The sequence below is a fragment of the Cuculus canorus genome, chromosome 4 (genome assembly GCF_017976375.1).
Source record: "Cuculus canorus isolate bCucCan1 chromosome 4, bCucCan1.pri, whole genome shotgun sequence".
Classification (NCBI taxonomy): Eukaryota; Metazoa; Chordata; class Aves; order Cuculiformes; family Cuculidae; genus Cuculus; species Cuculus canorus.
The window spans coordinates 73682684-73705584 of record NC_071404.1 but is presented as its reverse complement, the minus strand read 5'-3'; the positions used below and the strand labels follow the sequence as shown (position 1 = coordinate 73705584).

General features: G+C 37.6%; 1 protein-coding gene across 9 annotated transcripts in view; it reads left to right on the top strand.

Annotated features, from left to right (window-relative positions):
* Nucleotides 1-22901, top strand: part of BLTP1 (bridge-like lipid transfer protein family member 1) — a 123201-nt gene that overhangs the window by 83823 nt on the left and 16477 nt on the right. For 4 of the 9 annotated variants that reach the window (XM_054064923.1, XM_054064924.1, XM_054064922.1 and 1 more), the window contains 19 exons: nucleotides 1513-1610; nucleotides 1902-2087; nucleotides 3095-3263; nucleotides 3779-3990; nucleotides 5969-6167; nucleotides 6742-6801; nucleotides 8078-8304; nucleotides 8800-9000; nucleotides 9206-9336; nucleotides 10200-10323; nucleotides 11316-11425; nucleotides 12841-12931; nucleotides 13463-13525; nucleotides 15288-15532; nucleotides 16477-16692; nucleotides 18022-18202; nucleotides 20030-20222; nucleotides 22315-22476; nucleotides 22588-22727. In XM_054064923.1, the coding sequence (XP_053920898.1) occupies nucleotides 1513-1610; nucleotides 1902-2087; nucleotides 3095-3263; nucleotides 3779-3990; nucleotides 5969-6167; nucleotides 6742-6801; nucleotides 8078-8304; nucleotides 8800-9000; nucleotides 9206-9336; nucleotides 10200-10323; nucleotides 11316-11425; nucleotides 12841-12931; nucleotides 13463-13525; nucleotides 15288-15532; nucleotides 16477-16692; nucleotides 18022-18202; nucleotides 20030-20222; nucleotides 22315-22476; nucleotides 22588-22727 (3008 nt within the window). The remainder of the gene's footprint in view (nucleotides 1-1512; nucleotides 1611-1901; nucleotides 2088-3094; nucleotides 3264-3778; nucleotides 3991-5968; nucleotides 6168-6741; nucleotides 6802-8077; nucleotides 8305-8799; nucleotides 9001-9205; nucleotides 9337-10199; nucleotides 10324-11315; nucleotides 11426-12840; nucleotides 12932-13462; nucleotides 13526-15287; nucleotides 15533-16476; nucleotides 16693-18021; nucleotides 18203-20029; nucleotides 20223-22314; nucleotides 22477-22587; nucleotides 22728-22901) is intronic. The other 5 variants (XM_054064926.1, XM_054064928.1, XM_054064929.1 and 2 more) reach the window with 5 other exon arrangements.

Sequence of the window (22901 nt, the reverse complement as noted above, 5' to 3'; positions counted from 1 at the left end):
AAATTTATTACCGTTGCTGGTTCTTTGCTTTTCCAGGCTATACATTTATATTGCGGGTAGCAGCCTTGATGGGTTTTGAAATGGGACCGCTACCTCCCATATTGTGGTGGAATTCGGGCAGGAATGCGGTCGGGTGCCAGCAAACCAGGGGGGCTGGGTGCTGCAGCACAACAGTGGGGGTGGGAAATAGCCTTTGGCCTTATGACTTGAGGGAAAGTAATTTACCTGGCTTGAAAATTCCAATTAGTATAATATACTAACATGGTTTTTCTAATTATAGTTTTTGTTGCACTACAATATTGATTTCGTATTATCCTTATACAAAAACTGCATAAGTACCAACTAGTTAAGGTACAGATTAAAAGCTTGTCAATAAACAGAGCCGTTCTTAACAATTCCATCTACAAGCTGAGGGCAGTGTTAATTTAAAGACAGGTGGTGTCTGCTTTAAAACTCATTGCTTTTTGCGCTGATTTATGTGAAGATTCAAATCCAACTTCTAATTTAGTTTTGTTCAAGAAAATTATGCTCCCTTACATGAGAGGATAGACAGAGAAATTTTATTTCAGAGTAATATCTCTTCTTTTTTTCTTTTTTTTAACTGGAAAATGCTTTACAAGCTTCATGAAGAAAATAATCACAAAAATAGCTTCTAATATGCATATGGAGAATATATGAAAGATGAGTTAGTCCCCTTACAAAGGTTACCTTTGTAGTTTTACATAGTCCTAGTTGAGAGTATTTGGGGGTGCTGACACACAACAATAACAAGAGGAGGAGGCCATTATGACTATTTGGAGAAGAAAAACATCCAGATACACAATAAAATGACAAAATTTACTGTATTTTTTTAATCCATGATTTAATGGCCTATTCTTACCGCCAAATAACTTTAATTAGAAGAGTTGGTATGAAGAGAATGAATGGTTTAGCCTTTTCCAGCACCAAGCCCTTCCTGTAAACTAAGATTGAACGTAAATCAAATCTCAAGGAGGATTTAAGACAGACGGGATTGCTCTGTCAGGTTAGAGCCTGTGGGGATACATAACTTGGGATGAAATGTGCCAGGATGAGGTAAACACACAAATAAAGTAATTACAGAATATTCTTTCCTCCAGTCATTGACAAATGCTACAATAATTTCAGTTCCCCTTTCCGTGCACAGTGTTTGGTCAAGTGTTTATTGTCAGATAATTAGGAGATACATTGGTGCAGGAGACAAAGAATATCTTTTTGATAAATGGTTGCCTTACATGCTTTGAGCCTTCCTGTGGAAAGTTTCCCAGGAGGGAGGAACAGGACTCACTGCCTCAATTCTTAGTAGAGAGCTATTAACTCTGTATGTCTGACTCTGTACCTCTGTCTTCCATCTTCAACCTATATTTGTTTTTATAAATCTTCAATTAGTGACTGTTTAAATGAGTTTTAATTAATTGTCATCTGTTTTATATATGTTTGGTTTAAAACGTTTTCTTTGTTAAAACTCTGAATGTGTATATTTACTGTGTACAGGAGGGGAGCAGCCAATACCTCTTTGGAATGAGCACGATGGCACAACTGATGGAGATAAACCAAAAATTCTCCTTTATTCTCTGAGCCTGCAATTTAAGGTAATCCTGTGATGACAAAACAGTGGCCCTAGATGCTGTTAATGGCCTTCAGGTGTTCTTCCTTAGAGTTTATTGAATCAAGAATATTGTGCTTGAAGAAACAAACCTAGAGTTTGGTTTCTGCTTTCTTTTAAAATAGCTTTGTGGCACTGCCGTGTGGAAAACAATTATGTCTTCTTTTTGGCTGCACAGGGTAAAGAGTTTTTGGTTTGTGGGTGGGTTTTTTTTCCCCCCTTCTCTTTAGGCATCTGAACCAGTTCCCAATACCTTTGTACCTTTTTTATTCATTAGGGAATTCAAGTGACAGCTACAACTCCCTCAATGCGAGCTGTGAGATTTGAAACTGGATTGATCGAACTTGAACTCTCAAACAGACTGCAAACCAAAGCAATGCCTGGAAGTAGCAGCTACCTCAAACTGTTTGGGAAATGCCAGGTGGATTTAAACCTGGCCCTTGGACAGATTGTTAAACATCAGGTTAGTGCAAGTGGTGTTCTTAATATTATGTAATTAAAAAATACATAACTAAGCCAAGAGGCTGTCTTACATTGCTTTTTCTTTTACTGATCTGGCTGCAGAGTGGGTATAAAGTGTAGGGGGGCTGGAGAGGGTCTTGGGATTTTGTTTGAGGCTTTGGCTTTGGGGTTTTTTTCATTGGTTGGTTTTTTTCAGCTTGTTTACTTTTATTTATAAAAGCAAAGGCACTCTGCAACACAGAGTTGTGGAAATTTATTTCCTGAATATGCCTTTGTGTTTTGTTTAAATTAAAAATTCATAATAAGTTTTCTAACTTGAGTCAAGAAGTACTGGAGGTGACTTTTCAGAAGAATTAGCACATCTTCATTCTGAAAGCCATTATACATGCACAAAAGATGGAAGGAGTCAAATATGGGCCCTTTTTTTTCATGCTATTAGTATCTTAAACTTATTAGATCTTAACAACAGTAATGGCCTTACTGCTGAGTCAAATTCAGAATTTTCATTGATATCGCTATATTTTTAGGTTACATGAATGAAACAATAAGATCAGACAAGATCTGAACTTGACTAGACCTACATTTTGACCTAGTTTGTCTGTATTAGTTTGGCAGCTGCACCTCTTGGATTCTTGGATCTGCTGTTAGTGGGAATCATTAATTCTATGATATGAAAATATTTGGTGATGCGTAGAAAGAAACAAATACAAGTCTTAGAACCTGTAAATGTACTGTCAACGATAGAGGATCTGGATATATAAATAGTTATTTTAGTTAAGGTTTTATGATAAATAAGGAAAATAACACTGCGAGGCCAGAATTTAATGTAAAAAAATGGAATATCCTTGAAGGAGCTTTGGCTAGAAGAGAACAAGGGGAAAGCAACATCTTTACTTTCTGTTGTAATTTTACATTTAGTCAAAATTGATTATTTTGATTATTTTTCTCCGTCTCTGCACTCCTCCCTGCTTCAACCCCCCCCCTTCCCATTTTTCTGACCGCTTTAAGGTTTACGAAGAAGCTGGCTCAGACTTTCATCAAGTTGCCTATTTCAAGACAAGAATTGGATTAAGAAATGCACTCCGAGAAGAAATCAGTGGCTCATCGGATAGAGAAGCTGTGCTTATTACTTTGAACAGACCCATTGTTTTTGCTCAGCCTGTGGCCTTTGATAGAGGTATTGAAGAGGCAATTGCTACAAATTCATTTTCATACTGTGGAAGCTGCTGATTTTCTTTTCAAAGAGGCTTGATTATTCAAGATTTAGCGTAGTTCATGGTAAATCAAAATGCTAGGTATGATAAAGTAGCTGAGAAATTTAGGAGATCTGCTGGGTGCCAACAGATTAATAATTCCTAACATCAAAAATTCCATTTGCTGAGGTGATCATTTTTCAGGTGGTTTGGAGGAAGTCACTTTTCTAAGTTTTTACAAATAAATAATGCTTAGAAAAGCATCACTTTCTTATTCTAATAAATTAACTTTAATGCGAAATGATTGGCTTTGTCCATCTTGTTTTTTGTAGCCTCTCCACTACATCCTGAATATATGTGTGTGTCTGTTGTTGTACATCCACAATCTTAATGTAACAGAGAAACTGTAAAAATGAAAAATAAGAACTTTATTTAGTGAATGTGCTTTTTTTTTCATACATATTGAATTCAATTAAGCCTTTCTGGTTTCTTCATAAAGCTGTGCTGTTTTGGCTGAACTACAAGGCTGCGTATGACAACTGGAATGAACAGCGAATGGCTTTACATAAAGATATCCACATGGCCACAAAAGAAGTAGTAGATATGTTGCCTGGAATCCAACAAACCTCTGCACAGGCATTTGGGACCCTCTTTCTTCAGCTGACTGTTAATGACTTAGGAATTTGCCTGCCCATCACAAACACACCTCAGGTAATCAAAATGTCTCAAGTGACGTGACTGTTGCTAGTTGTTGAAATATCCATTCCTGTGTGGTATGTGGCTTTTATGTCCATACACGTCATTTTTCATCACATCTACACAGAAGTTCTAGGATGCTGATAACTGCGCTTGTGACATTACTTGCAAGACAAACTCATTTATAGAAGAATTAGGTTATGCGTGTTTCGGCTGGTGTGTGTGTTTTGGGGAAAGGTAGTGGATTTTTACTTACACCACATATTAAGTTCAGCGCTTCAGAAAGTCCTTAGAAATGTTTCAGATTAAATCTATTTCCTTGCAAGCTTCCATCACAAATTCCAAATAATCTTTTTTTTTCATATGAATATTGTTAGAAAAAGAAAACCTGAAAATTATTGGCTTTAACATATTATGACTTGTTTGGTTGGCTAATTAAAGTAGGGAATAAAAGTATGAATAGCTCAAATGAGAAATACATAGATATGTTTTATAAGTAGTAAACTGTTTCAAAAACATATCTGTATATAACTCAGAGTGGGTTAAAAATAGATATTTAAAATGCAAGCACTGGCAAATGGCTGTATTGTAGTACAGGATAAGTCCAATACGTGACAGATCATGATATATTCTCTAATGTGCATTCTAATGTGTATTCTTTAATTAGTTAACTAATTTCTGTATTCGAGTGATGCCTACACAGTGTGTGTTGTGCAGTGTGTTAATGCAGTTTGTTTTGTTAGGGAACATGCACTGCATTATGTTTCTGGAATACCTTCAAGTGTTAAGTTTAATGATGAACGGCTCGGTCAGACTCACAGGGTAATACTTTGTGGCCAGACAGCAACTCCTTCACTGGCTGTGCGCTTTGTTGAGGTTCTTGACAACCAATGTGTCACAATCCAACACATTCCCCACTTTGGCATTTAGCTCTGTGCATGGATTCTTTCTTCAGACAGATTGGAAAGTGCCTAAATCAGTGGACCTAGCTTTCTTGAAAACCTCTGTGTTTATTCTTGGTTAAGAAATACTTCTGTGCAGGCCTGTATTCCCTCTGGTCTTCCTTTATTGGAAATGACTGCAGTTCTGCCTATGTTTTCACATGCAAGATGAAGATGTGACCTGCACCTCTTCATATAATTAATTATTCATATAATTAATTCATATAATTAATATTATAGCTATAATATTAATATTACATTGTCAGTTGACAGCATTAAAGAAAATACACGAAGCAGTGGAACGTTAATAGGATAGAAAATATTAGATAGCCTTGAGAGAAAACCTTGGATTCTGAGACAGTTCCTATGTTGAACTAGATGTATGCTTAATGGGGAATAATTCCAGGACAGGAATTAGTCATTTTAATGGTGCAGAAGGAAATAGTCATGATGCATAGAAATGTGAAGGAGCAGTAAGGCCAATAACTTAGAAGTCATAATGACATAACAGATTGTGAATCTTCTGTCTGGCAGCTGTGGACAAAGCAGATGCAAAGGTCTGGAAAATAGTCAATCTGTTTACTTAGGACTCTGCATAATTGTAGATATCAAAATAAACACACAAAAAAATTGCTTAAAAATTAAAGCTACTTTTGTTGTTGTTAACCAGCTCATCTGCAACCCTTTGGCAGAAAAGAATCAATCCCAGACTTGTGTTCTGTGGTCACGGGCCATATGGTTCATAGCTCTTGATCATCCGGTCTTTGATCAAACATGGATTTCCTTTACTTTTCCAGATGAGTTTGTCTCCCAGTGCCTTAAGACGTTTAGGATGTAGGTGTTGCATTTACTGAAAAACAGCAATGCAAGACACTGTATGGACAGATGTGATGCTTTTGAAATTTTCTGCAGAGAAGTAAAAATAAAAGAAGAAATGGGAAGGGGATCAGTTTTCTATTAGGAAAAGATAAACAGCATTTAATCCATGTGCAACATCACTTTGATATTGCAATTATGAATAAATTTTCTTTGCTTTTTTTTTCTTTTCCCAGTCTAACCACACTGCAGATCTTGATACTGGCTCTGCTTTAGTCCTAACAATTGAAAGCACGTTAATCACTGCCTGCTCCTCAGAGTCTTTAGTTAGCAAAGGTCATTTTAAAAACTTCTGTATCCGCTTTGCTGATGGCTTTGAGACAAGTTGGGATGACTGGAAACCAGAAATAAGAGGAGATCTCGTCATGAATGCATGTAAGTTGCTGTGATTTCATACCAAACAACAGTATTTCAGATACAGATACACTTTTACCCTTTCCTTTGACTTCTGAGATAGCTGAACTTGCCTAAAAAGATAAAGAAAATACCTTGGGCTTTTGAAGATAAAATAATATGGACCTAAAAGGTGGTATTCCTGTATTGGTTTCTGTTGTTAATAACTTTGTTGCTATGTTTCATTGTAAACATTTCAGTTCTGAGAGATGCTGTAAGACTTGGATGTGTTGCTTTTATATAATTTCATAAGATGCCAGTAAGATTTTAGTAGTCAAATATAGATTATTTTTATTTATATGTATATATATTTAATTATGTGGTAATTTTAGAATTTATATAGAATTTTAAGTTGATACAAACTTAGATGTTACCAAGCAGATTCACTTTAAGAAATAAGAGGAGTCATTCAATGGGAATTAAAACTAAACCTCCAATCCAATGCCACTCATGCTTTAATTGTGGAGGGCAAGAGACTAAGGTGGCATTTGGAAGGGCTGATCGAAAGCAATATAGACTGCCTGATCCGTGTATGTGTTTCTTATGCTTCCTATAGGTGTTGTGCCAGATGGTACATATGAAGTATGTTCCAGGACAACAGGACAGGCTGCAGCAGGTAATACACTTTTTTTAAGTCCTCTGTAAATTAAACATTCATAAAATATGGAATTTAAACCCTTTAACTGTGTTGTAATTTAATTGGCTTTTTGTTTGTTTCTTTGTTTGCTTTACCATCTTGTTTTCCTGGTAAAACCCCTCACTGGTTTTACCCTCTCCATCTTTTCAAGCTGTTCCAGGTTTAGAGTCACAGCAGCAACACTGGTTTATATTTTTGCCTGGGGGAAGACACACGTTGTATATGTGTTTGTTGCTTGGTTGGAGAAGAATCCTTTATAACAGCAATGTTGTCCTATTCCTTCCTGTCCCAGAGACTGCTAAATCTTCCAGTTCTCCTAATGCTAGTCCTTTGCATCCTCAACTCCCAGTCCTCACTTGCCTCTTCCAGAACCAACTTCTCTTCTTCCCAAACTCCCTTTCTCCCCAGTCTCTCCTACTGACAGTTGCTTGGACAATGTCCAGAGGCTGTAAAAATACCTGGCACTTTCGGTCTTGGTCATCATCCCTGCTGCTTGCTTCCTCTCATCTCTGTGTCCAGATGTTGCATCTGTCATGTCTCCTGTCCCCATAGTTTTGCTCGTTGTCCCCTGCTTGGGTTTTTGGGCTGAGATTTAAAAACGAAACACATGCTGCAACCATTAAAAATTTACCTCATGTGGAATTGTGAGTGGCAAAATCCAGCAAGAATCCATTTAGAAGGAAAAACAGCATCTTGTGTAGTTCTGCTTAAAGAACATTCTGTATTTTGATGCTGAAAGGTGGGGCGCACTATATTTTTCTTGGGAATCTGGGGAAGACAGGATATTCAGCAGGCACAGTACACGTATATTATAACATCTTCCAGCATCATTACTCAAGACTTGAAACTATAATTAGGTCAGCATTTTTATAGGTGGATAGTCATCCTTTAGGTTTCTTGCTGTTAGGTGTCCTGGTTTGGAATAATATAGTTGGCTGCAATTGTAAAAGCTGAAGTTTGAGATAGTCTCTCCTGGTCATCGACTTGGCTGAAGAGAATGTATTTTCATTAGATTTGTCAGTGTACATCACTTATTAAAGAAATATTGACTTACGTAGCTGTAAAGTACTTCCAGCAGGCACTTCAGTTGTGGAATATGATTTCCTAGAGTGGGCAGAAAAGACGGTTCTTTGTAACTGGTAAACACTGTGTTGGCTCATTCACACATAAGCGTGTATGTTGGATTTTTTAGAAGAGGAAAAACTGGTTAAACTTTGAATAAACTGAATAAACTGGTTATTTCTTTTAAATACAGAAAGTAGTAGTGCTGGAACCTGGACACTGAATGTATTATGGAAGATGTGTGGTATTGATGTCCACATGGATCCAAACATTGGGAAAAGACTGAATGCTTTAGGCAACACCCTCACAACGTTGACGGGAGAGGAAGATATTGATGATATTGCAGACCTAAACTCTGTAAACATAGCTGACCTTTCAGATGAGGATGAAGTTGACACCATGTCCCCCACTATACATGCAGTAAGTGAATCAACCAAAATAAGTGCTACTTATCGGAAAAGGCAGACAAAGTCTTAAGTCTAATGGAAAGATCTTAGTGTTGAATTCCATCCAGCATTGCTGCTCCTTATAGCTCATATAAGTCTTGTTTGTGTGTTTGTTTTCTAACTCCTTATTTCAAAGGCAAGATAGTACCACAGATCATATTTCTACTGGTGTTATGTGGAAATTTCAATCTGGATTTGAAAATATGGTGACACAGTACCTAACTTTAGGTACCTGACTTGGAAAAGCTGTGGCTTTGGTAGTTTTTATTAACAAGAGAGTAAGTTACTAACATGAGCATATTAGGAAAACATCTTTTTCACTGCTTCTACCCGGTATGCTGCTGACCTGGCTTTTTGGTTTCACATAATAATGTTTTAACACGTTATTTAATAGCTCCTTTGAATGTCTTTTGCCTGCCAACAGTGAAAACGTTATCCCAGAACACTAACGTTCCTGTTTGTTGTTTAGAAATCAGGTGGAGGTTCATTTTATGGAGATGCACGCAAGCTAACATTTGGGCAGCGGATTGTAAATCACCTGCTGGGTTTGAACCCCCCAAACCATCGCTACTCTGTTCCCGTAGAATATCTTTTGGGGTCAGCGAAGTGTGATTCTCTTCAGTCTAGCACATCACATATGAAAGCAGGCAGATCCTGCTCATGGGGACATGTATGTAGTAGTTACAGTGTGTCTAACTGAATGATGGGGTCTGGATCACTGGAAACAAAATCCAATCAGCCTTTTGAGATGAAACTGATTCTTTTGCATGCAACTAGTTCAAATTTTGAGGTGTGAAATTAACCTTGTCTATTGTTAACTGATATTAATGTCCGGTTTTTGACAAGGGCATTAATTAAGTGTTTCTCTTAAATAGGAGATTGTTGATCACCGACGGCAGGGAGCTTCTAGTATCCAAACTGGAGAACAGCGAGGAAGGAAATTTGTAAAACGTTTAGTCGATATTAGAGAGCTCAATGAGCAAGCTAAAGTTATTGATGACTTAAAGTAAGTTGGGTTTTGCTTTAAATCATGCAAAGTTTGGAAATAACAAACTGCAGCTGACTTTTCTGTTCTGTTCTATTCCCATATCTTGTGGCTTTGTGTTGGTCAAGTGGAAATCATTGTCTTTATTTCAAAATTGCTGTCAGCATTTAGAGGGTAATTGTATCTGAAAATTGTATTTTTGGTTAAATATTTCTTCCAGTACGAGTTCAATTATGTTTTGTGCCTGCTTTTCCTCAGTTTGACTCCTTCAGTAAATTGTGATTCTTTCAAAATCACAGTTGCTAAAGCAACTGAGTTTGTTAAATTATTTAGCGGTGCTTTTTCTGCAGAAGACAATCTGCCACAAAAGGCTGGTGGTGGTGTGACAGGGCTTTGGGCTGTCACAGCAGGAGGGGTTTTCTTCTTCCTGCTGGGGATTCTCAGATTTGTTCATTACCTTTGTTTGTAATTAGGCAGCCACTGTGGTTGAAACTGTATAGGAGGTCCTTAATCCAGTTGTTACAACCAGGGCTTTGTGAAACAAGAGTTGCTGGATGTTCTCCACCCTCGCTGGTGTCCTGGTAGCACTGTTTGGGGCTCTCCTTCCATGCCAGTTTGTTCTGCATCCTCTCCCTGCTCTACTAAGTCACCTGGAGACAAAAACTTTAAGATTAAAGAGTTCTTCTAAGGACAAAATATTATACCTGACAAAAAGTTGTATCGTGGAACAAAAATAAATCTGCAGGCTGTATCTGGCAGTGGTCATAAGCGACTACTGAAGAAAAAGGAGGAACTCCTAGGGAAAGCAGAACATCTTTGGAACGGATTTTGAAATGGTAAAAATCACATCACCTGTTTGTAACTCAACCATGATTTATCTTCAGAAAATTAGGTGCGAGTGAAGGAACTATAAATCAAGAAATTCAGCGGTATCAGCAGCTGGAGTCGGTGGCCGTGAATGATATCCGCCGGGATGTTCGGAAGAAGCTACGTAGATCCAGTATGAGGGTGAGCAGTATCAAGTTACTTTGAAAATACCATAGCACGTGTGTTGCGTATTTCGTTTCTGCGTGTTGATTAAATCTAAGAAAATGTTAGTAATGGGAAAGGAAGGCTAAAAGTATCAAATAGTTCAACAACCTCTTTACCTTTAGGAGTGGGCAGAGAAGGCTTTTCTTCATTATAATAGCGGTGATAGGAAAATTGCAGTTTCACAGATACTGTAATGTAAAAGGGTTTATTTGCACACACAGAAAATAGTCAGAAAACGTATATTTGAAGATGTCATTTACTCTTTCTCTAAGATTTTAAATTGATTCCTTACTGGACTGACGAATGCAGAGACGAGCACGTTAACTACCTGGGCAAATGTTAAGATACTGATTGTATTCCACTTGGCACATGTGCTTTCTATAAGTGTGTTCTAAATATAAATAAACAGTGTATTTGCAGAGTTAGGAGATGTAAAAATATAAACAAGCTACCAAGCATAGGCGCTAAAAGAAACTGGACAAAACCCAAGCAGTTTTACTGGTAATCGACAAACATGACTGTGGTGCCAGACCTTGATAAATAACCTGGCAAACCTTATTTTCAGCATGTCCTACTACATGAGCTCCAAGTCTGATGCTTGATTAATAGGAAAAGATCTGTCAAATAGTAATCTGTTCACAGCTCTCTCTCAACTGCTCTCATTTTAGCTCATGTTCTCCTGTTACTGTAGGGCTACTGCGGAAAGATGACTGTCAAATTATTAGCTTTGGGGATACTTTTCTCCTGGTAACAGGATATTACCAATTCCAGCAAGTATGAAAAGTCGACGCGTATCCCGAGACAAGATGAAGATGCTGGCAAATGCTTTTAAGAGTTGCGTTTTAGCTATTATGGAACAAAAAAAAAGTCTTTTTACTTTACTGGCACACCTGTGTAAATTAGAATTTTAGCTTGCCAGGGTTTTTCTGTGTGTTCTCAGTTACTGCATGTAATTATTTTTGGTTTAGGCTGCCTCCTTGAAAGACAAATGGGGTCTTAGCTACAAACCCAGCTATAGCCGATCTAAGAGTATTTCAGCATCAGGCAGACCACCTCTGAAAAGGATGGACAGAGCAAGGTAAGAGCTGGGAATTCGAGTTCTGTGAAAGCAGCAACAGTGCATGTGACTGAGGAAATTCTGGACTTCGGCCCTAAGAGTCCTTTTGCTGTAGGCAGCAGCTGTCTGTGATTGAACTGGGTAGGAGAGAAGGTTATTTTGGAAGAAAGGTGTATTCTAAAAGCAACTTTTCACCTTTGTTTAAAATTTCTCTTCAAACATCTCTTTGAAAAGAAGTTTCCACTTCTATGACAAATTTACAAATCCTGCTTTCAAGACATACTGAAGTAACGTATACAGGGAAAAACTGCATATAATCATTTCCATTTCTACACTTGATTTGCAATCATCTGCCTTAAGAAAAGGGGTGTTGTGATGAGAAGAAGGAAAGGAGATTTGTGAATGATAGTTTTCTTTTAATCTCTTCACCTGTATAACACGTACTGCTATTGTTTCATCACTTAATGACTGCTGAGCAAAGTGTAATTGTATGGCGATTCCTTCTAGCCAAGTGTTTGCTTTGGTTTTAGAATACATGTGTTTGAATCTATTAGTTCTGAAGATTCAGCTGAAGCATTCAAAGTTTGGAATTAAAAATGTGCTGCATTATTATATATCAAATAGAAAAGATTTGAAAATTAAAAGGAGTTAAATAGGAGGGTTTTTATGAGAACAGAAATACTTATTAGAAATTTGCTTCAAATTTGAATGCTTCTGTAGAAGTGAATGGAAATTTATAAATAAACCAGACAGCTATTTCAGCATAAAACCAGCTTTATAAGTACTCTAAAGTGAATTTTTCATGCTGCCCAAGTCTTTCTTCTGAATTAATTAGTATTTTTGATAATTAAAGCACAGCAAGTGTGGAAGGCATGAAGGTTCTAGTTCAAGATCTGTTAGATGAAAACCATTTTCAATTTACCTTTTCACAAAGTTATCGGAAAAGAACCAGCAATTGTATGGAAAAGATGATGAGGCTTTTCTATTGCTCTACAAAAAAAGACTAAGTTCTGATAAACTTAATGAACACTTTAATTGTGAATGTAAAGTTATATACATATACTGGAAGGCCAAGTAATTCATTTCAGTTCCATCACAGACTACATAAAGTGCCAACTTGCATTATGCCCCATGTAGCAGATCACAAATAGTTTATTTCTCTATAATTTCTGCATGTTGGCTCAGGATTGGAAAACTTGCTTAAAGAAACAAGCAGAGATTGGCTCGCAACTGGCCAAGTGATGTGTAGTTTCCTTCCCTTTCCTTCTCCCTCACCTTTTTCCTTTATGTGTACTCTAAGTGCTTCAATTATCATTTTATACTTTCTTCCATAACAAAATTGTAAGTACAGACTGTAGGTTTTTATTGCCTTATACATGAACCTAAAATCCTGTCGTAAGACTCAACAAGCTCTTGTGTTTTGGTTTTACTTCCAGCTCTCGGCTAGGAGACAGTGAAGACCTCCCAGATATCCGTGTAGATGCTGCATCTCCTGGGCCAAGAGTAACCTTCAACATACAAGATTCTGTAAGAATTACTTTATTTGCTATATAATTGTATTTCCTGTGCCATTGGGTCACAAGTTCATGAGATATGTATACCTAGGCAGACCTGAATCTTTTGTATGTCTTTGTATGTCTGGTTTTGGTAGTATGTGCCTCAAATGTGGTTTTGGAAAAAATATTGTCGTGGAAAACAGATGTTCTTTGCTTTCTTAGCCAAAATTAATGGAAATTATTTGAATCATTAACGAAAATAATGTTTTTTTTAGGCTGACACAGTAGTAATACAATTGTTTCTGATTTTTACATCAGAAGTGTGCAAAAAATCATCTATTATTTTTTGTGTTTGAGTATATTTAGAGTTTTAGAAATGGGTGTTAGTTTGCTGTAGGCCTACAGGTACATCCTATTGTGTATTTGAAATGGATTGTTGAATCTTTAGTTTTGTTTGTTGCTATGTTTTCTCATTTTTTAAATGTTCTTATTATGTTGGTTTTGCATGGCTGAGATAATTGCAATTGTTTTAATCCATATATTTTTTTCACTTCTTATTAAGTTGAATAAAACAGCTTTGGGGATTGCACAACAATCCAGCTGTCCAGGGGAAGGGTATTTTCAGGTATTTCTGAGAAGAAACAAGTATTCTTTGCCAGAGAACTAATTTATCTCTCAGGGAGCTGCTTATCAATGTTTCATCTCTTCTGCACTCAGCTAAACAGAATGTATATTAAATTGAAAAATATCTGAATATGGAAAGCAAGCAAAAGGACATAATTGATTGTCAGTGCGTCCCCATCCCCGGAGGTGTTGAAAAGGCGGGTATATGAGTTCTTTGGGATGTAATTTAGCGGTAGACAGGTTTGGTTGGAGCTGATGACCATTAAGGTCTTTTCCAACCTAGTGATTCCGTGAGTCTATGATTTACAGAGTGCTTCTACACCCTTATGCAGACCTAAAACTTGCCAGGTTTGCAAAATAAATTATTGGAATTCTGTTTGAAGACAGAACAAGGCTGATATAAAATGATCTAAGTTGTAAAATGTGCTTTGGAAGAGGATTTGGGGTTTTTTGCTTTCATCAGTGACTTTGTGTTCCAAGACTGCAGGTATCTACACCAGTATGAAATAATTTGCTAGGTGGGAGGCCCTCTTCTCTCACTTTTATTCCTGTTGGAATTCTTATATTTAAGGTGGATTAAGACATTTTCAAATAACAATGAGTAGCGAATATGCCAAATACTTAATACCCAGAGAACAAATGATGGAGTTTTTCTACTGCTTTAAGAGGAAACAGTAAAGATTATTTTTTTAGTTTAAAATAAAAAAACAAATAAAAAAACCCAAAACAAACCAGTAAAAGCAAAGCAAACCCAACCAACCAACTAAACTCAAGAGATAGTAACATACTTTCTCCCTGCGAACTCACCTCATGCTGCCAAGACATAAATTCCTATTTCTCAGAGAGAGGTGGAAATGAAACACAGAAATGTGCTTTGCACATTGAAGTGTGTTCACATTTAAAAGCCATCCTACCTTTTCTTGTTGATTGTATATGTAAGCCCAGTTAGCTTAAGTTTTGTTGGCATAGCAAAACACTATCCAACACTTGGAGCTATCAAATGCTGAATATTTAAAAGAAAAAAACTCTTGCCGACATCATAAAGTCAGTTCTTCAGTAGAGCTTGAGTCTGAATTTTATGTGACTGTGCAGCTCTGTAGTAACAGCTCTGTAGTGACGTACAGCAGTGTAGGTTGTGCTGGGGTTAAGTTACCACCTCTAGATATTTTTCACAGCATTTTAAGAAGTTAACGTTGAAAAATTGCTTGTTTGGTGCTTGTGGCGTGCTTTACGTGACAAAGATGAGGCCCCCTTTGGAAATTCGGCCCGAAGTTTTTGTGTTAGAGTTTGGTTTTGTGCACGTGTGCCCAAGCGCAGCCCCGAACTACAAACTGATGCCGTACATTCTGTGTTAGCGTTCTGCATGTGCGCCTCACTAACGCTGCTGCGTGCCTCACGGCAGGGTTCACGATGATTTTTGCTGTCTTTTGTTCTTTTCTTTCATATGTTTTTTTAAATGGATATGAAAAGTTTCCGTTCCTTCTGATTGTGTGAATTGATCAGAGCATGTTACGTGTTCAGCTAACAGACTCGGCTCAATCACGGGGCAATGGCAATGGCAAACATCTCCCCACCAAGCTTTCATTTCTTTCTTTTTCATAATGTCTTGCAATTTCTACACCTGTTGTCTCTATTACGAAGAACTTGGGAGTGGGAGTTTCTCATAGCACTCTTGCTTTTTTCTTTCCAGAGCTATCTAATGCATTCACGACAGAAACGGTATTTGTGGAAATTTAATATCTTTTTGTCTTTTTTACAATCAGTTTCCAGAGGAGACAGAAATGGACCTTTTGTCTGTAACTGTTGATGGTCCCTCCCATTGCTCGTCTACTAGTGAAGGCTCATACTCGGTATTTGGTTCACCCAAAACTCCGGTAGTCTTCTCACCCGGCATTCCCTTCCAGCCTGAAGAAGGACGCCGAGATGACAGCTTATCGTCAAGCAGTGACGACTCTGAGAAGGAGGATGACCATGAAAGAGAGCGGACATATTTTCACAGGAAACCACCGTAAGTAACAGCCCTAAGGAAGAACACAGAAATGAAGGAAATGCACTTGAAATATTGACTTTAAAGGTACCAAATCTGTTACCGATGAAGGACTGAATTTTACCTCAAGTGTTTGTGTGGAAGGGAGGGGAATTTGTGTTTGTCAGAGGTAATTGTCAGGGAAGGAGAGATTCTGATCTGAAAAGAAGGCAATTGTTAGAAATTGCAGGGCTTGGAACAGAGTAAAAGAATTTTGAAAGTGAGTTTTTTGAGGTTTTAGTGGGACCAAATGACAGTTTTGTCAAATATAGCATAACTTTCACTTCTATCCAGTGATTGAATCTCCACAAAGTGCATGTAATAATGTAAATGTTTACAAATATGAAAGCTATTGGATACATCTTTTTCTTGACTGAGAATTTAAGAAAGGCTTAGTTCCTGTATCAGGACAGGCTGAGAGAATTGGGGTTGTTCAGCCTAGGGAAGAGAGGGTTTTGGGGAGACCCTACAGCGACTTCCAGTACTTAAAGAGGGTTACAGAGAAGCTGGGAGGGGCTCTTGATCTTGGAGTGCAGGGACAGGACGAGCGGGAATGGTTTTAAGCTGAAAGAGGGGAGATTGAGATTAGATATTAGGAAGAAATGTTTTTCTGGGAGGATGGTGAGGTACTGGCAGAGATTGCCCAGGGAAGTTGTGGCTGCCCCATCCCTGGAAGTGTTCAAGGCCAGGTTGGATGGGGCTTGGAGCAACCGGATCCAGTGGGAGGTGTCCCTGCCCATGGGACACCCTGTACTAGGAAAGGATACTTAATATGTTAATGGCAGGTGGATTGCTGTATTGCTGTGTGCCAGATAACGCATTTTCCAGGTAAGTTCTTAAAAGATTATTCACTGAATGCGGCCGTAGTCTAAGAATGCCTCCATGAGTGTCATGCTAATCCCTGACCCACAATTGTGCCCATGCAGGAGCACCTCTCGCAAGAAAGCAAGCGGCTTTGCTGCCGTCCACCAGCTGTTCACTGAGCGCTGGCCAACCACACCGGCCAACAGAAGCGTGACTGGCACCACCACAGAAAGAAATATTGACTTTGAGCTTGATATCCGGGTTGAAATCGACTGTGGAAAATGTGTGCTGCACCCTACAATGCTTCAGCAAGAACACGATGATATCAGTTTGCGAAGGTAAGAAATGTGTTACTCAGTTGCTTTATTAAGTGCAAGGTATGAGTTCTTTATTCTGGTTTAGCTGTTAAGCCCATCTTATATTTCCATCACTTAAGTTATGACCATATGCACAATATCTAATGATTCTTAAGCGCTGAGCTGCTTGAAAAGCATAAATGTAATGGATTAGGTTGTTACCCTCACTTTGTTCTTAGTAATTTTCGCTATGCCAGAGAATCACTTTAAGCTGCAATTGTCATGGCTGAGTATGACACGGGGAGCTGTTTGTTTAGCCAGAATCAAGAACTGCCTCTCTTCTATTTTTTAAATCATGTTTTATCATTCATAAGCAAAATGTTAAACTTTCCAAACACTTGGATTTTTTTTTTTTTTTCGGTCTCCAAAGAAGTAACTTTACAACTTTGTGAATCCACATAATGGTTTGACTAACAGTGCACTACTGTTGTGTTTTCTTGTGGTCCCTGAGGGCTCCCATTACTTCCTGAGTGTAAAAGCATTGCGGATATTATGTTTCTTAATAAAATGCTTTTTTAAAAAAATTATTATTATCATCTGAGGTGACAGAAGTGCTTTACTTCTGATCTTAATGGGGTTGATCTCATCCTTGGTTTTTAAATTCTCTCTTTTTTTCATGTGTTTGTCATTTGGGGATTTAATGGCACCTTTACATTACTTTTTAAAATTTCGTATGTTATTAATAATATTGTAATTTTAAGAAACTTATGTGGAAACAGAGATCATTCTTAAGTATAGTATAAGGAAACGAGATTTACTTGCTTTAACTGTGATTGTAGGGAATAGGAACAAATGAGAAATACCTTTTCTTACCAAGAGGTATCCAAGAAGATCTGTAACGAGAAAGCAGTTTGGTTTCTGTCTTTCTAAGACACTTTTTTCTAAGAATTGATACAGAAGGAAAAAAGAATCTATTAAGAGTTTCTATGAAGGCAGGCTTTACAGCAGAGATGGAGAATTGTGAAGTGTTTTCTGCATATCAAAGACTCTTTACAGAACATGTTGATAAACTTGACTGAAAGAGTACTGAGCACTGAGATGTTTATCTCCAATGACCTAACAATAATTGTGTAGATTTTAATGCCTGAAATAATTATATCATGAAAATGGTGAAACCAGAATGGGCAGACAGAAAAGGAGTAGAGGTCTTGGAAAGTGAGGAGTGAAGCAGAGATTGAAATGCTGCCTTATATAGTGGATAACTACAAATTTGGATTTAGGCATCTCTGATTTTTTTAACTACTAGAAAATATACTTTTATTAATATGAGTATTAAACTTGATTTAATAACATGCAATGAATTTATTTTAGGAGTTATGATCGGAGTTCCAGAAGTTTGGATCAAGAGTCTCCTTCAAAGAAGAAGAAATTTCAAACTAATTATGCGTCTACTACTCATTTACTTGCTGGCAAGAAAGTGCCATCATCTCTACAGACAAAATCTAGTGACGTGGAAACAACAGTGTTTTATATTCCTGGAGTGGATGTAAAGGTAAAAGGAGTCTATAACTCAGTAGGGAAACACTTGCTTTGTCTCTCTGCTCAAACATGATTTCAAAGCGAGTACATTGTTACAGTAGGTACAAGTTCCTGTGTGCAGAGCATCTCGACAAAGTCTTTATTCAGTTACGCTGATAATGCTAAAATAGGAATAATGATTTCTGTAATACTGCATTGAAAACTGAGAGATGCTTTTACCCTTATTTTCTTTAGGGGAGGGATCCCAAAAGTTTGTATGTACTATTAAACGCGGAGCTGTGTGAAATGAGGCTCCATAATCATAGAATCATAGAATGATTTGAGTTGGAAGGAACATTAAAGCCCATCCAGTTCCAACCCCCTGCCATGGGCAGGGACACCTCCTGCTGGATCAGGTTGCTATGTGATATTCCACAACGAAATCAGTTCCATTAACATTTTGGTGTCAAAAATTAGTCAGTTGTTCTGGAAATTTTCTTCTCTGACAGGTAATCTATATTGTATGCTCTTCTTAAATGAAGGAAGGTCTATTCAATGTCTGTAATTCATGGGAGGAACAGCTTAGTAGTTGGCCCACTAACACATTAAGCTTTCTTACCGTGTCTTCTGTATTGCTTATTACAGAGGTCAGAGGCTTGGCATATAAACTACTTTTTTAAGACAATGTTCTGTCAAACACTGCTAAACTGTACAACTCCCTTGTTTTTTTTAATGACTGTGTCTATATCCTAGTAAGAAAAGCTCTGAACAGAAATGTTGTATTTGTGATTTGAAATCCTGTGGACTAAGAACAAGAAAAATAAGTCGCTACTGCATAGAAACTTCATGCAGTTCAGTTGAGGCAATGCCATAAATCAAATGCTCTTCATTTGAAACAGCCTGGCTTTTCTTGTCTTTGGATGTGGAAGAAGGAATCTGTGTGTGCATTTAGCGTTACCTTTAGGTATAACAGTTATGCCTCCGGTCCTGCCTGTTGCTTGTAGTCAAATTTAGGAATACCTAAACATTCTCTACAGCTTTTGTTAGGTTCTTGGGTTTCATTGAGAGTATATTATGCAAATGGAGGAGCTCTGAACTCTTTGAATATTTTATTATTTTTATTTTTTTATGCAACTTCCTGTATGTGGGTGTTCAGCAATGTTCCACCATGCACTAAGACAGAAAGCAAGCCATGTGGATAGGAACAAATAGATGGTGATGCAGGATGTGTACAACTTAACGGAGTGGAGGAGCAATCTTTAGGCAGTGTTCCTAAATAGTTCATTTCCTCTGTTCCTCTGTGTTTCCTTGATACTTTTTTATGGTCTATTAATTTAGTTATTTTTTTTTGTGCAAAGGTTTTAGAGCTTTATGTGCACTGGCTCTATCTGTAGAACATGAATTGGAATGTAATGCCTGGGGAGGGACTTTTTAATAAGGCATGTACTGATAGGACGAGGGGGAACAGCTTTAGATTGGAGAGGGGCAGGTTTAGATTACACATGAGGAGGAAATTCTTCACACTGAGGGTGGTGAGGCCCTGGCACAGGTTGCCCAGAGAAGCTGTGGCTGCCCCATCCCTGGAGGTGTTCAAGGCCAGGTTGGATGGGGCCTTGGGCAGCCTGGTCCAGTGGGAGGTGTCTCTGCCCATGGCAGGGGGTTGGAACTGGAGGGGTTTTAAGGTCCCTTCCAACCCAAACCACTCTGTGATTCTATGATACTATGATTTATAATGATATTTTTGCAAATAATGCCAGAAAAAAAGATGGAAAAATAAATAAAAGGGAAAGATTGACACGAAACTACGATATAGAAATTGAGCTACTTGTATGAAGTAAATTGTTCTTTCTTTACTTCCCAGTTGCACTACAACTCTAAGACTTTAAAGACTGAATCGCCAAATACTTCTCGAGGATCCTCTTTGCCAAGAACCCTTTCCAAAGAGTCCAAGCTGTATGGTATGAAAGACACTGCCACATCTCCTTCTCTATCTAGCACTATCCACAGCAAGACTAACACCTTACTTCCTCCCCAACCCCCACCCATCCCATCAGGTACTTATAGACAATAATCTTCTAAAACTATCATGGATATAAAACTTTCCTTTGTGCAATCTACTAGCTTTAGATCTGCCTGCAAGTTTTTAACTTTGGCTGCAGAAATCTGATCCCAGAAGCACAAATGCACTTCGTAAAGCTGTATTTTTAGAAATCTCTTGCCAAACCAGCCTCAGTACTATTGCGGTTGTAGTCACCATATCTCGGTGACGGGCTGTCACTGCTTTCTTCCTCTTTTCTTTTAACAAAGTAATGCTTATTACTGGAAAGTATCTGTATTAAGTATCTGAAAAGTGAATCCTGACAGCTTTATTCTTCATAATCCAAGAAAAACTATTCTGATGAGTCTTTTCTTCCAGACATTACACTATTCCAAGAATACTTTCAGCTTCTAAGTGCCTTCTGCCACATCAATAACACGTAAATGATTGCTTTCTGGAACTGGGTTGCTTCTTGTGGTACTGAAGCAGCTGTTTAGATGTATTTGTGTTAATCAAAACACTAGATTTGTGTCCTCAATTGTTGTAGGCCCTTAACCATGATTTCAAATAACATTATTTCTAATACTTAAAGTTTTCTCTCCAGCAATTCCTGTTTTCAAGCAGGAATCTGTTAAATCAGAACTGTCAGATCTAGAGATATGTAGATTGCACCTCCACCCTCCGAGACATTCACTCTTCTCTCCTTTGGCATTTGAACTTTGCTTTAAAAACAAAGCCAAGATGTAGTCCAAATTTGATGAATAGGCAAAATTACTAACTGGAAAAATTGTGTGGGATTTTTTTTGTGGTTTTGTTTTTTTAATAAAACCAATGAAGATGCTGGGAGAGAACAGTGAAGTGGAGACACCTTCCTCAATTATCCTGTTGACCCATTAGCTCTTCCTCTTTTAAATGCCCATCCTCTTTAAAACTACTGAATACTGTGTAATCTTGGTTGATACAACTTCTTTTCAATTTTAAACTGTATTTTCCTATCCTCTTTCCAATATTTGCCATTTAATTTTTACATGTCATGTCAAGTTACTGAGTCTTGGGTTTTTTTCATGTCTGTAACCTCTACATTTGGCAAGGGCCTTACAGAAATTGTGCTTGTATGATGATATAAATGTCTCCCAAAACTAGGGATTGCAATTACTTTATTTCTTCAAATATTGTATTTTTATAAATACCTATTAGTTTTGAAACATATTTATTATTGTTTATATACTTTTTTTTAATATTACTCTTCTTCTGGAAAGAAACCTACCTTGTCGTATTGTCTTCGGTCTCCCGTAAGAGCAAGATACAGCAATATAGTCAGAGGCGCAAGGCAGTATAGTTTGCATAGTATGAAAATTCAGTGCTTGGGCTTTTTTTTAGCAAATAAAAGGATTTTTAGGCTCTGCTTTAGTAGTTCAGTTAATATTTATCTTTTTCTTGAAGAATTTGATATCAATATGTTAATTTATCTCTGTTCATTCTAATAGATGTCTCTTACAGAGACAGATATTGCGCTGGTACTAATACCTTCTGTGCACGTGTATATTTTGGTGAGCATGGATCCAGGTGCTACAAACTTAGAAGACATCAATCTTTTAAGTAGTTAACACCCTGGCTAGCTCTAGGCTTTTAAAAATGCTGGTTTAGAATCGTCAGTTATTCACTCATAAATATATCAGCGCTTGCCATTTACAGTTTTAATTCTTTGATGTATTTGCTCAGTTTAAACTGACATTCTTCCTAGGCTCCCTTATTTATTTTTCCTAATTCCACTTCCATTTCCAGTCAGCTGTGGTTACTTTGCACTGTGTGTTTGGAGAATTGTGTGTGTCTGACTTCAGTGCTATTTTTTTACAAAACGAAGTGATGACAAGACATAAGAGCCTTTGGTCAAGGACACGCACAATGGATTTGCAATTGAGCAGCTGGTTTGGCACAGTTTTCTTAGTGAAAACTTATGGTTTTTCTTTTTCTAACTGATCTGATTTATGCCTTTTCAGCTGATGATACAGAGAGTTAGAGGAAACGGCTGTTAAGTTACCTTCTAATGTTTATCAGTTACTGTGAGTGGTATTACGTTAGACAAATTTATCATTTCAATGTTGCAGCCAAAGGGAAAGGAAGTGGTGGAGTGAAAACTGCTAAACTGTACGCGTGGGTTGCACTCCAGTCATTGCCAGAGGAAATGGTGATTAGCCCATGCTTATTGGACTTCCTAGAGAAAGCTCTTGAAACCATTCCGATTACACCCATTGAAAGGAATTACACAGGTAAGTTGTGTATTTAGTACTCTACGCTTGTTCTTTGTTGCTTTCTGGTGGCATCGAGCTGCTCTTCCCTTTAAATCCCACTTTCTAATGAGTCCTTTTGCTTGTTAAAAGCTGTCAGTTCACAGGATGAAGACATGGGACAATTTGAAATACAGGATCCTTTAGAAGAGTCCACAACATCATTAGTATCATCCTCGACATCAGCATATTCATCCTTCCCTGTAGATGTGGTGGTTTATGTACGAGTTCAGGTGAGGTTTTAACTCAACATTAAGTACAGTAAGTAACTCCAATAACAGTCTTTGAGACAATCCATGCTTCTAAGTTTGCTTTTTAAAAAACAAAAAGTATTTTCAAGTGTCCTTTCCGAGATGCTCATGTCTACTGTGATGATAAAATAGAATTTCTTGCAGAAGTTCCGATAT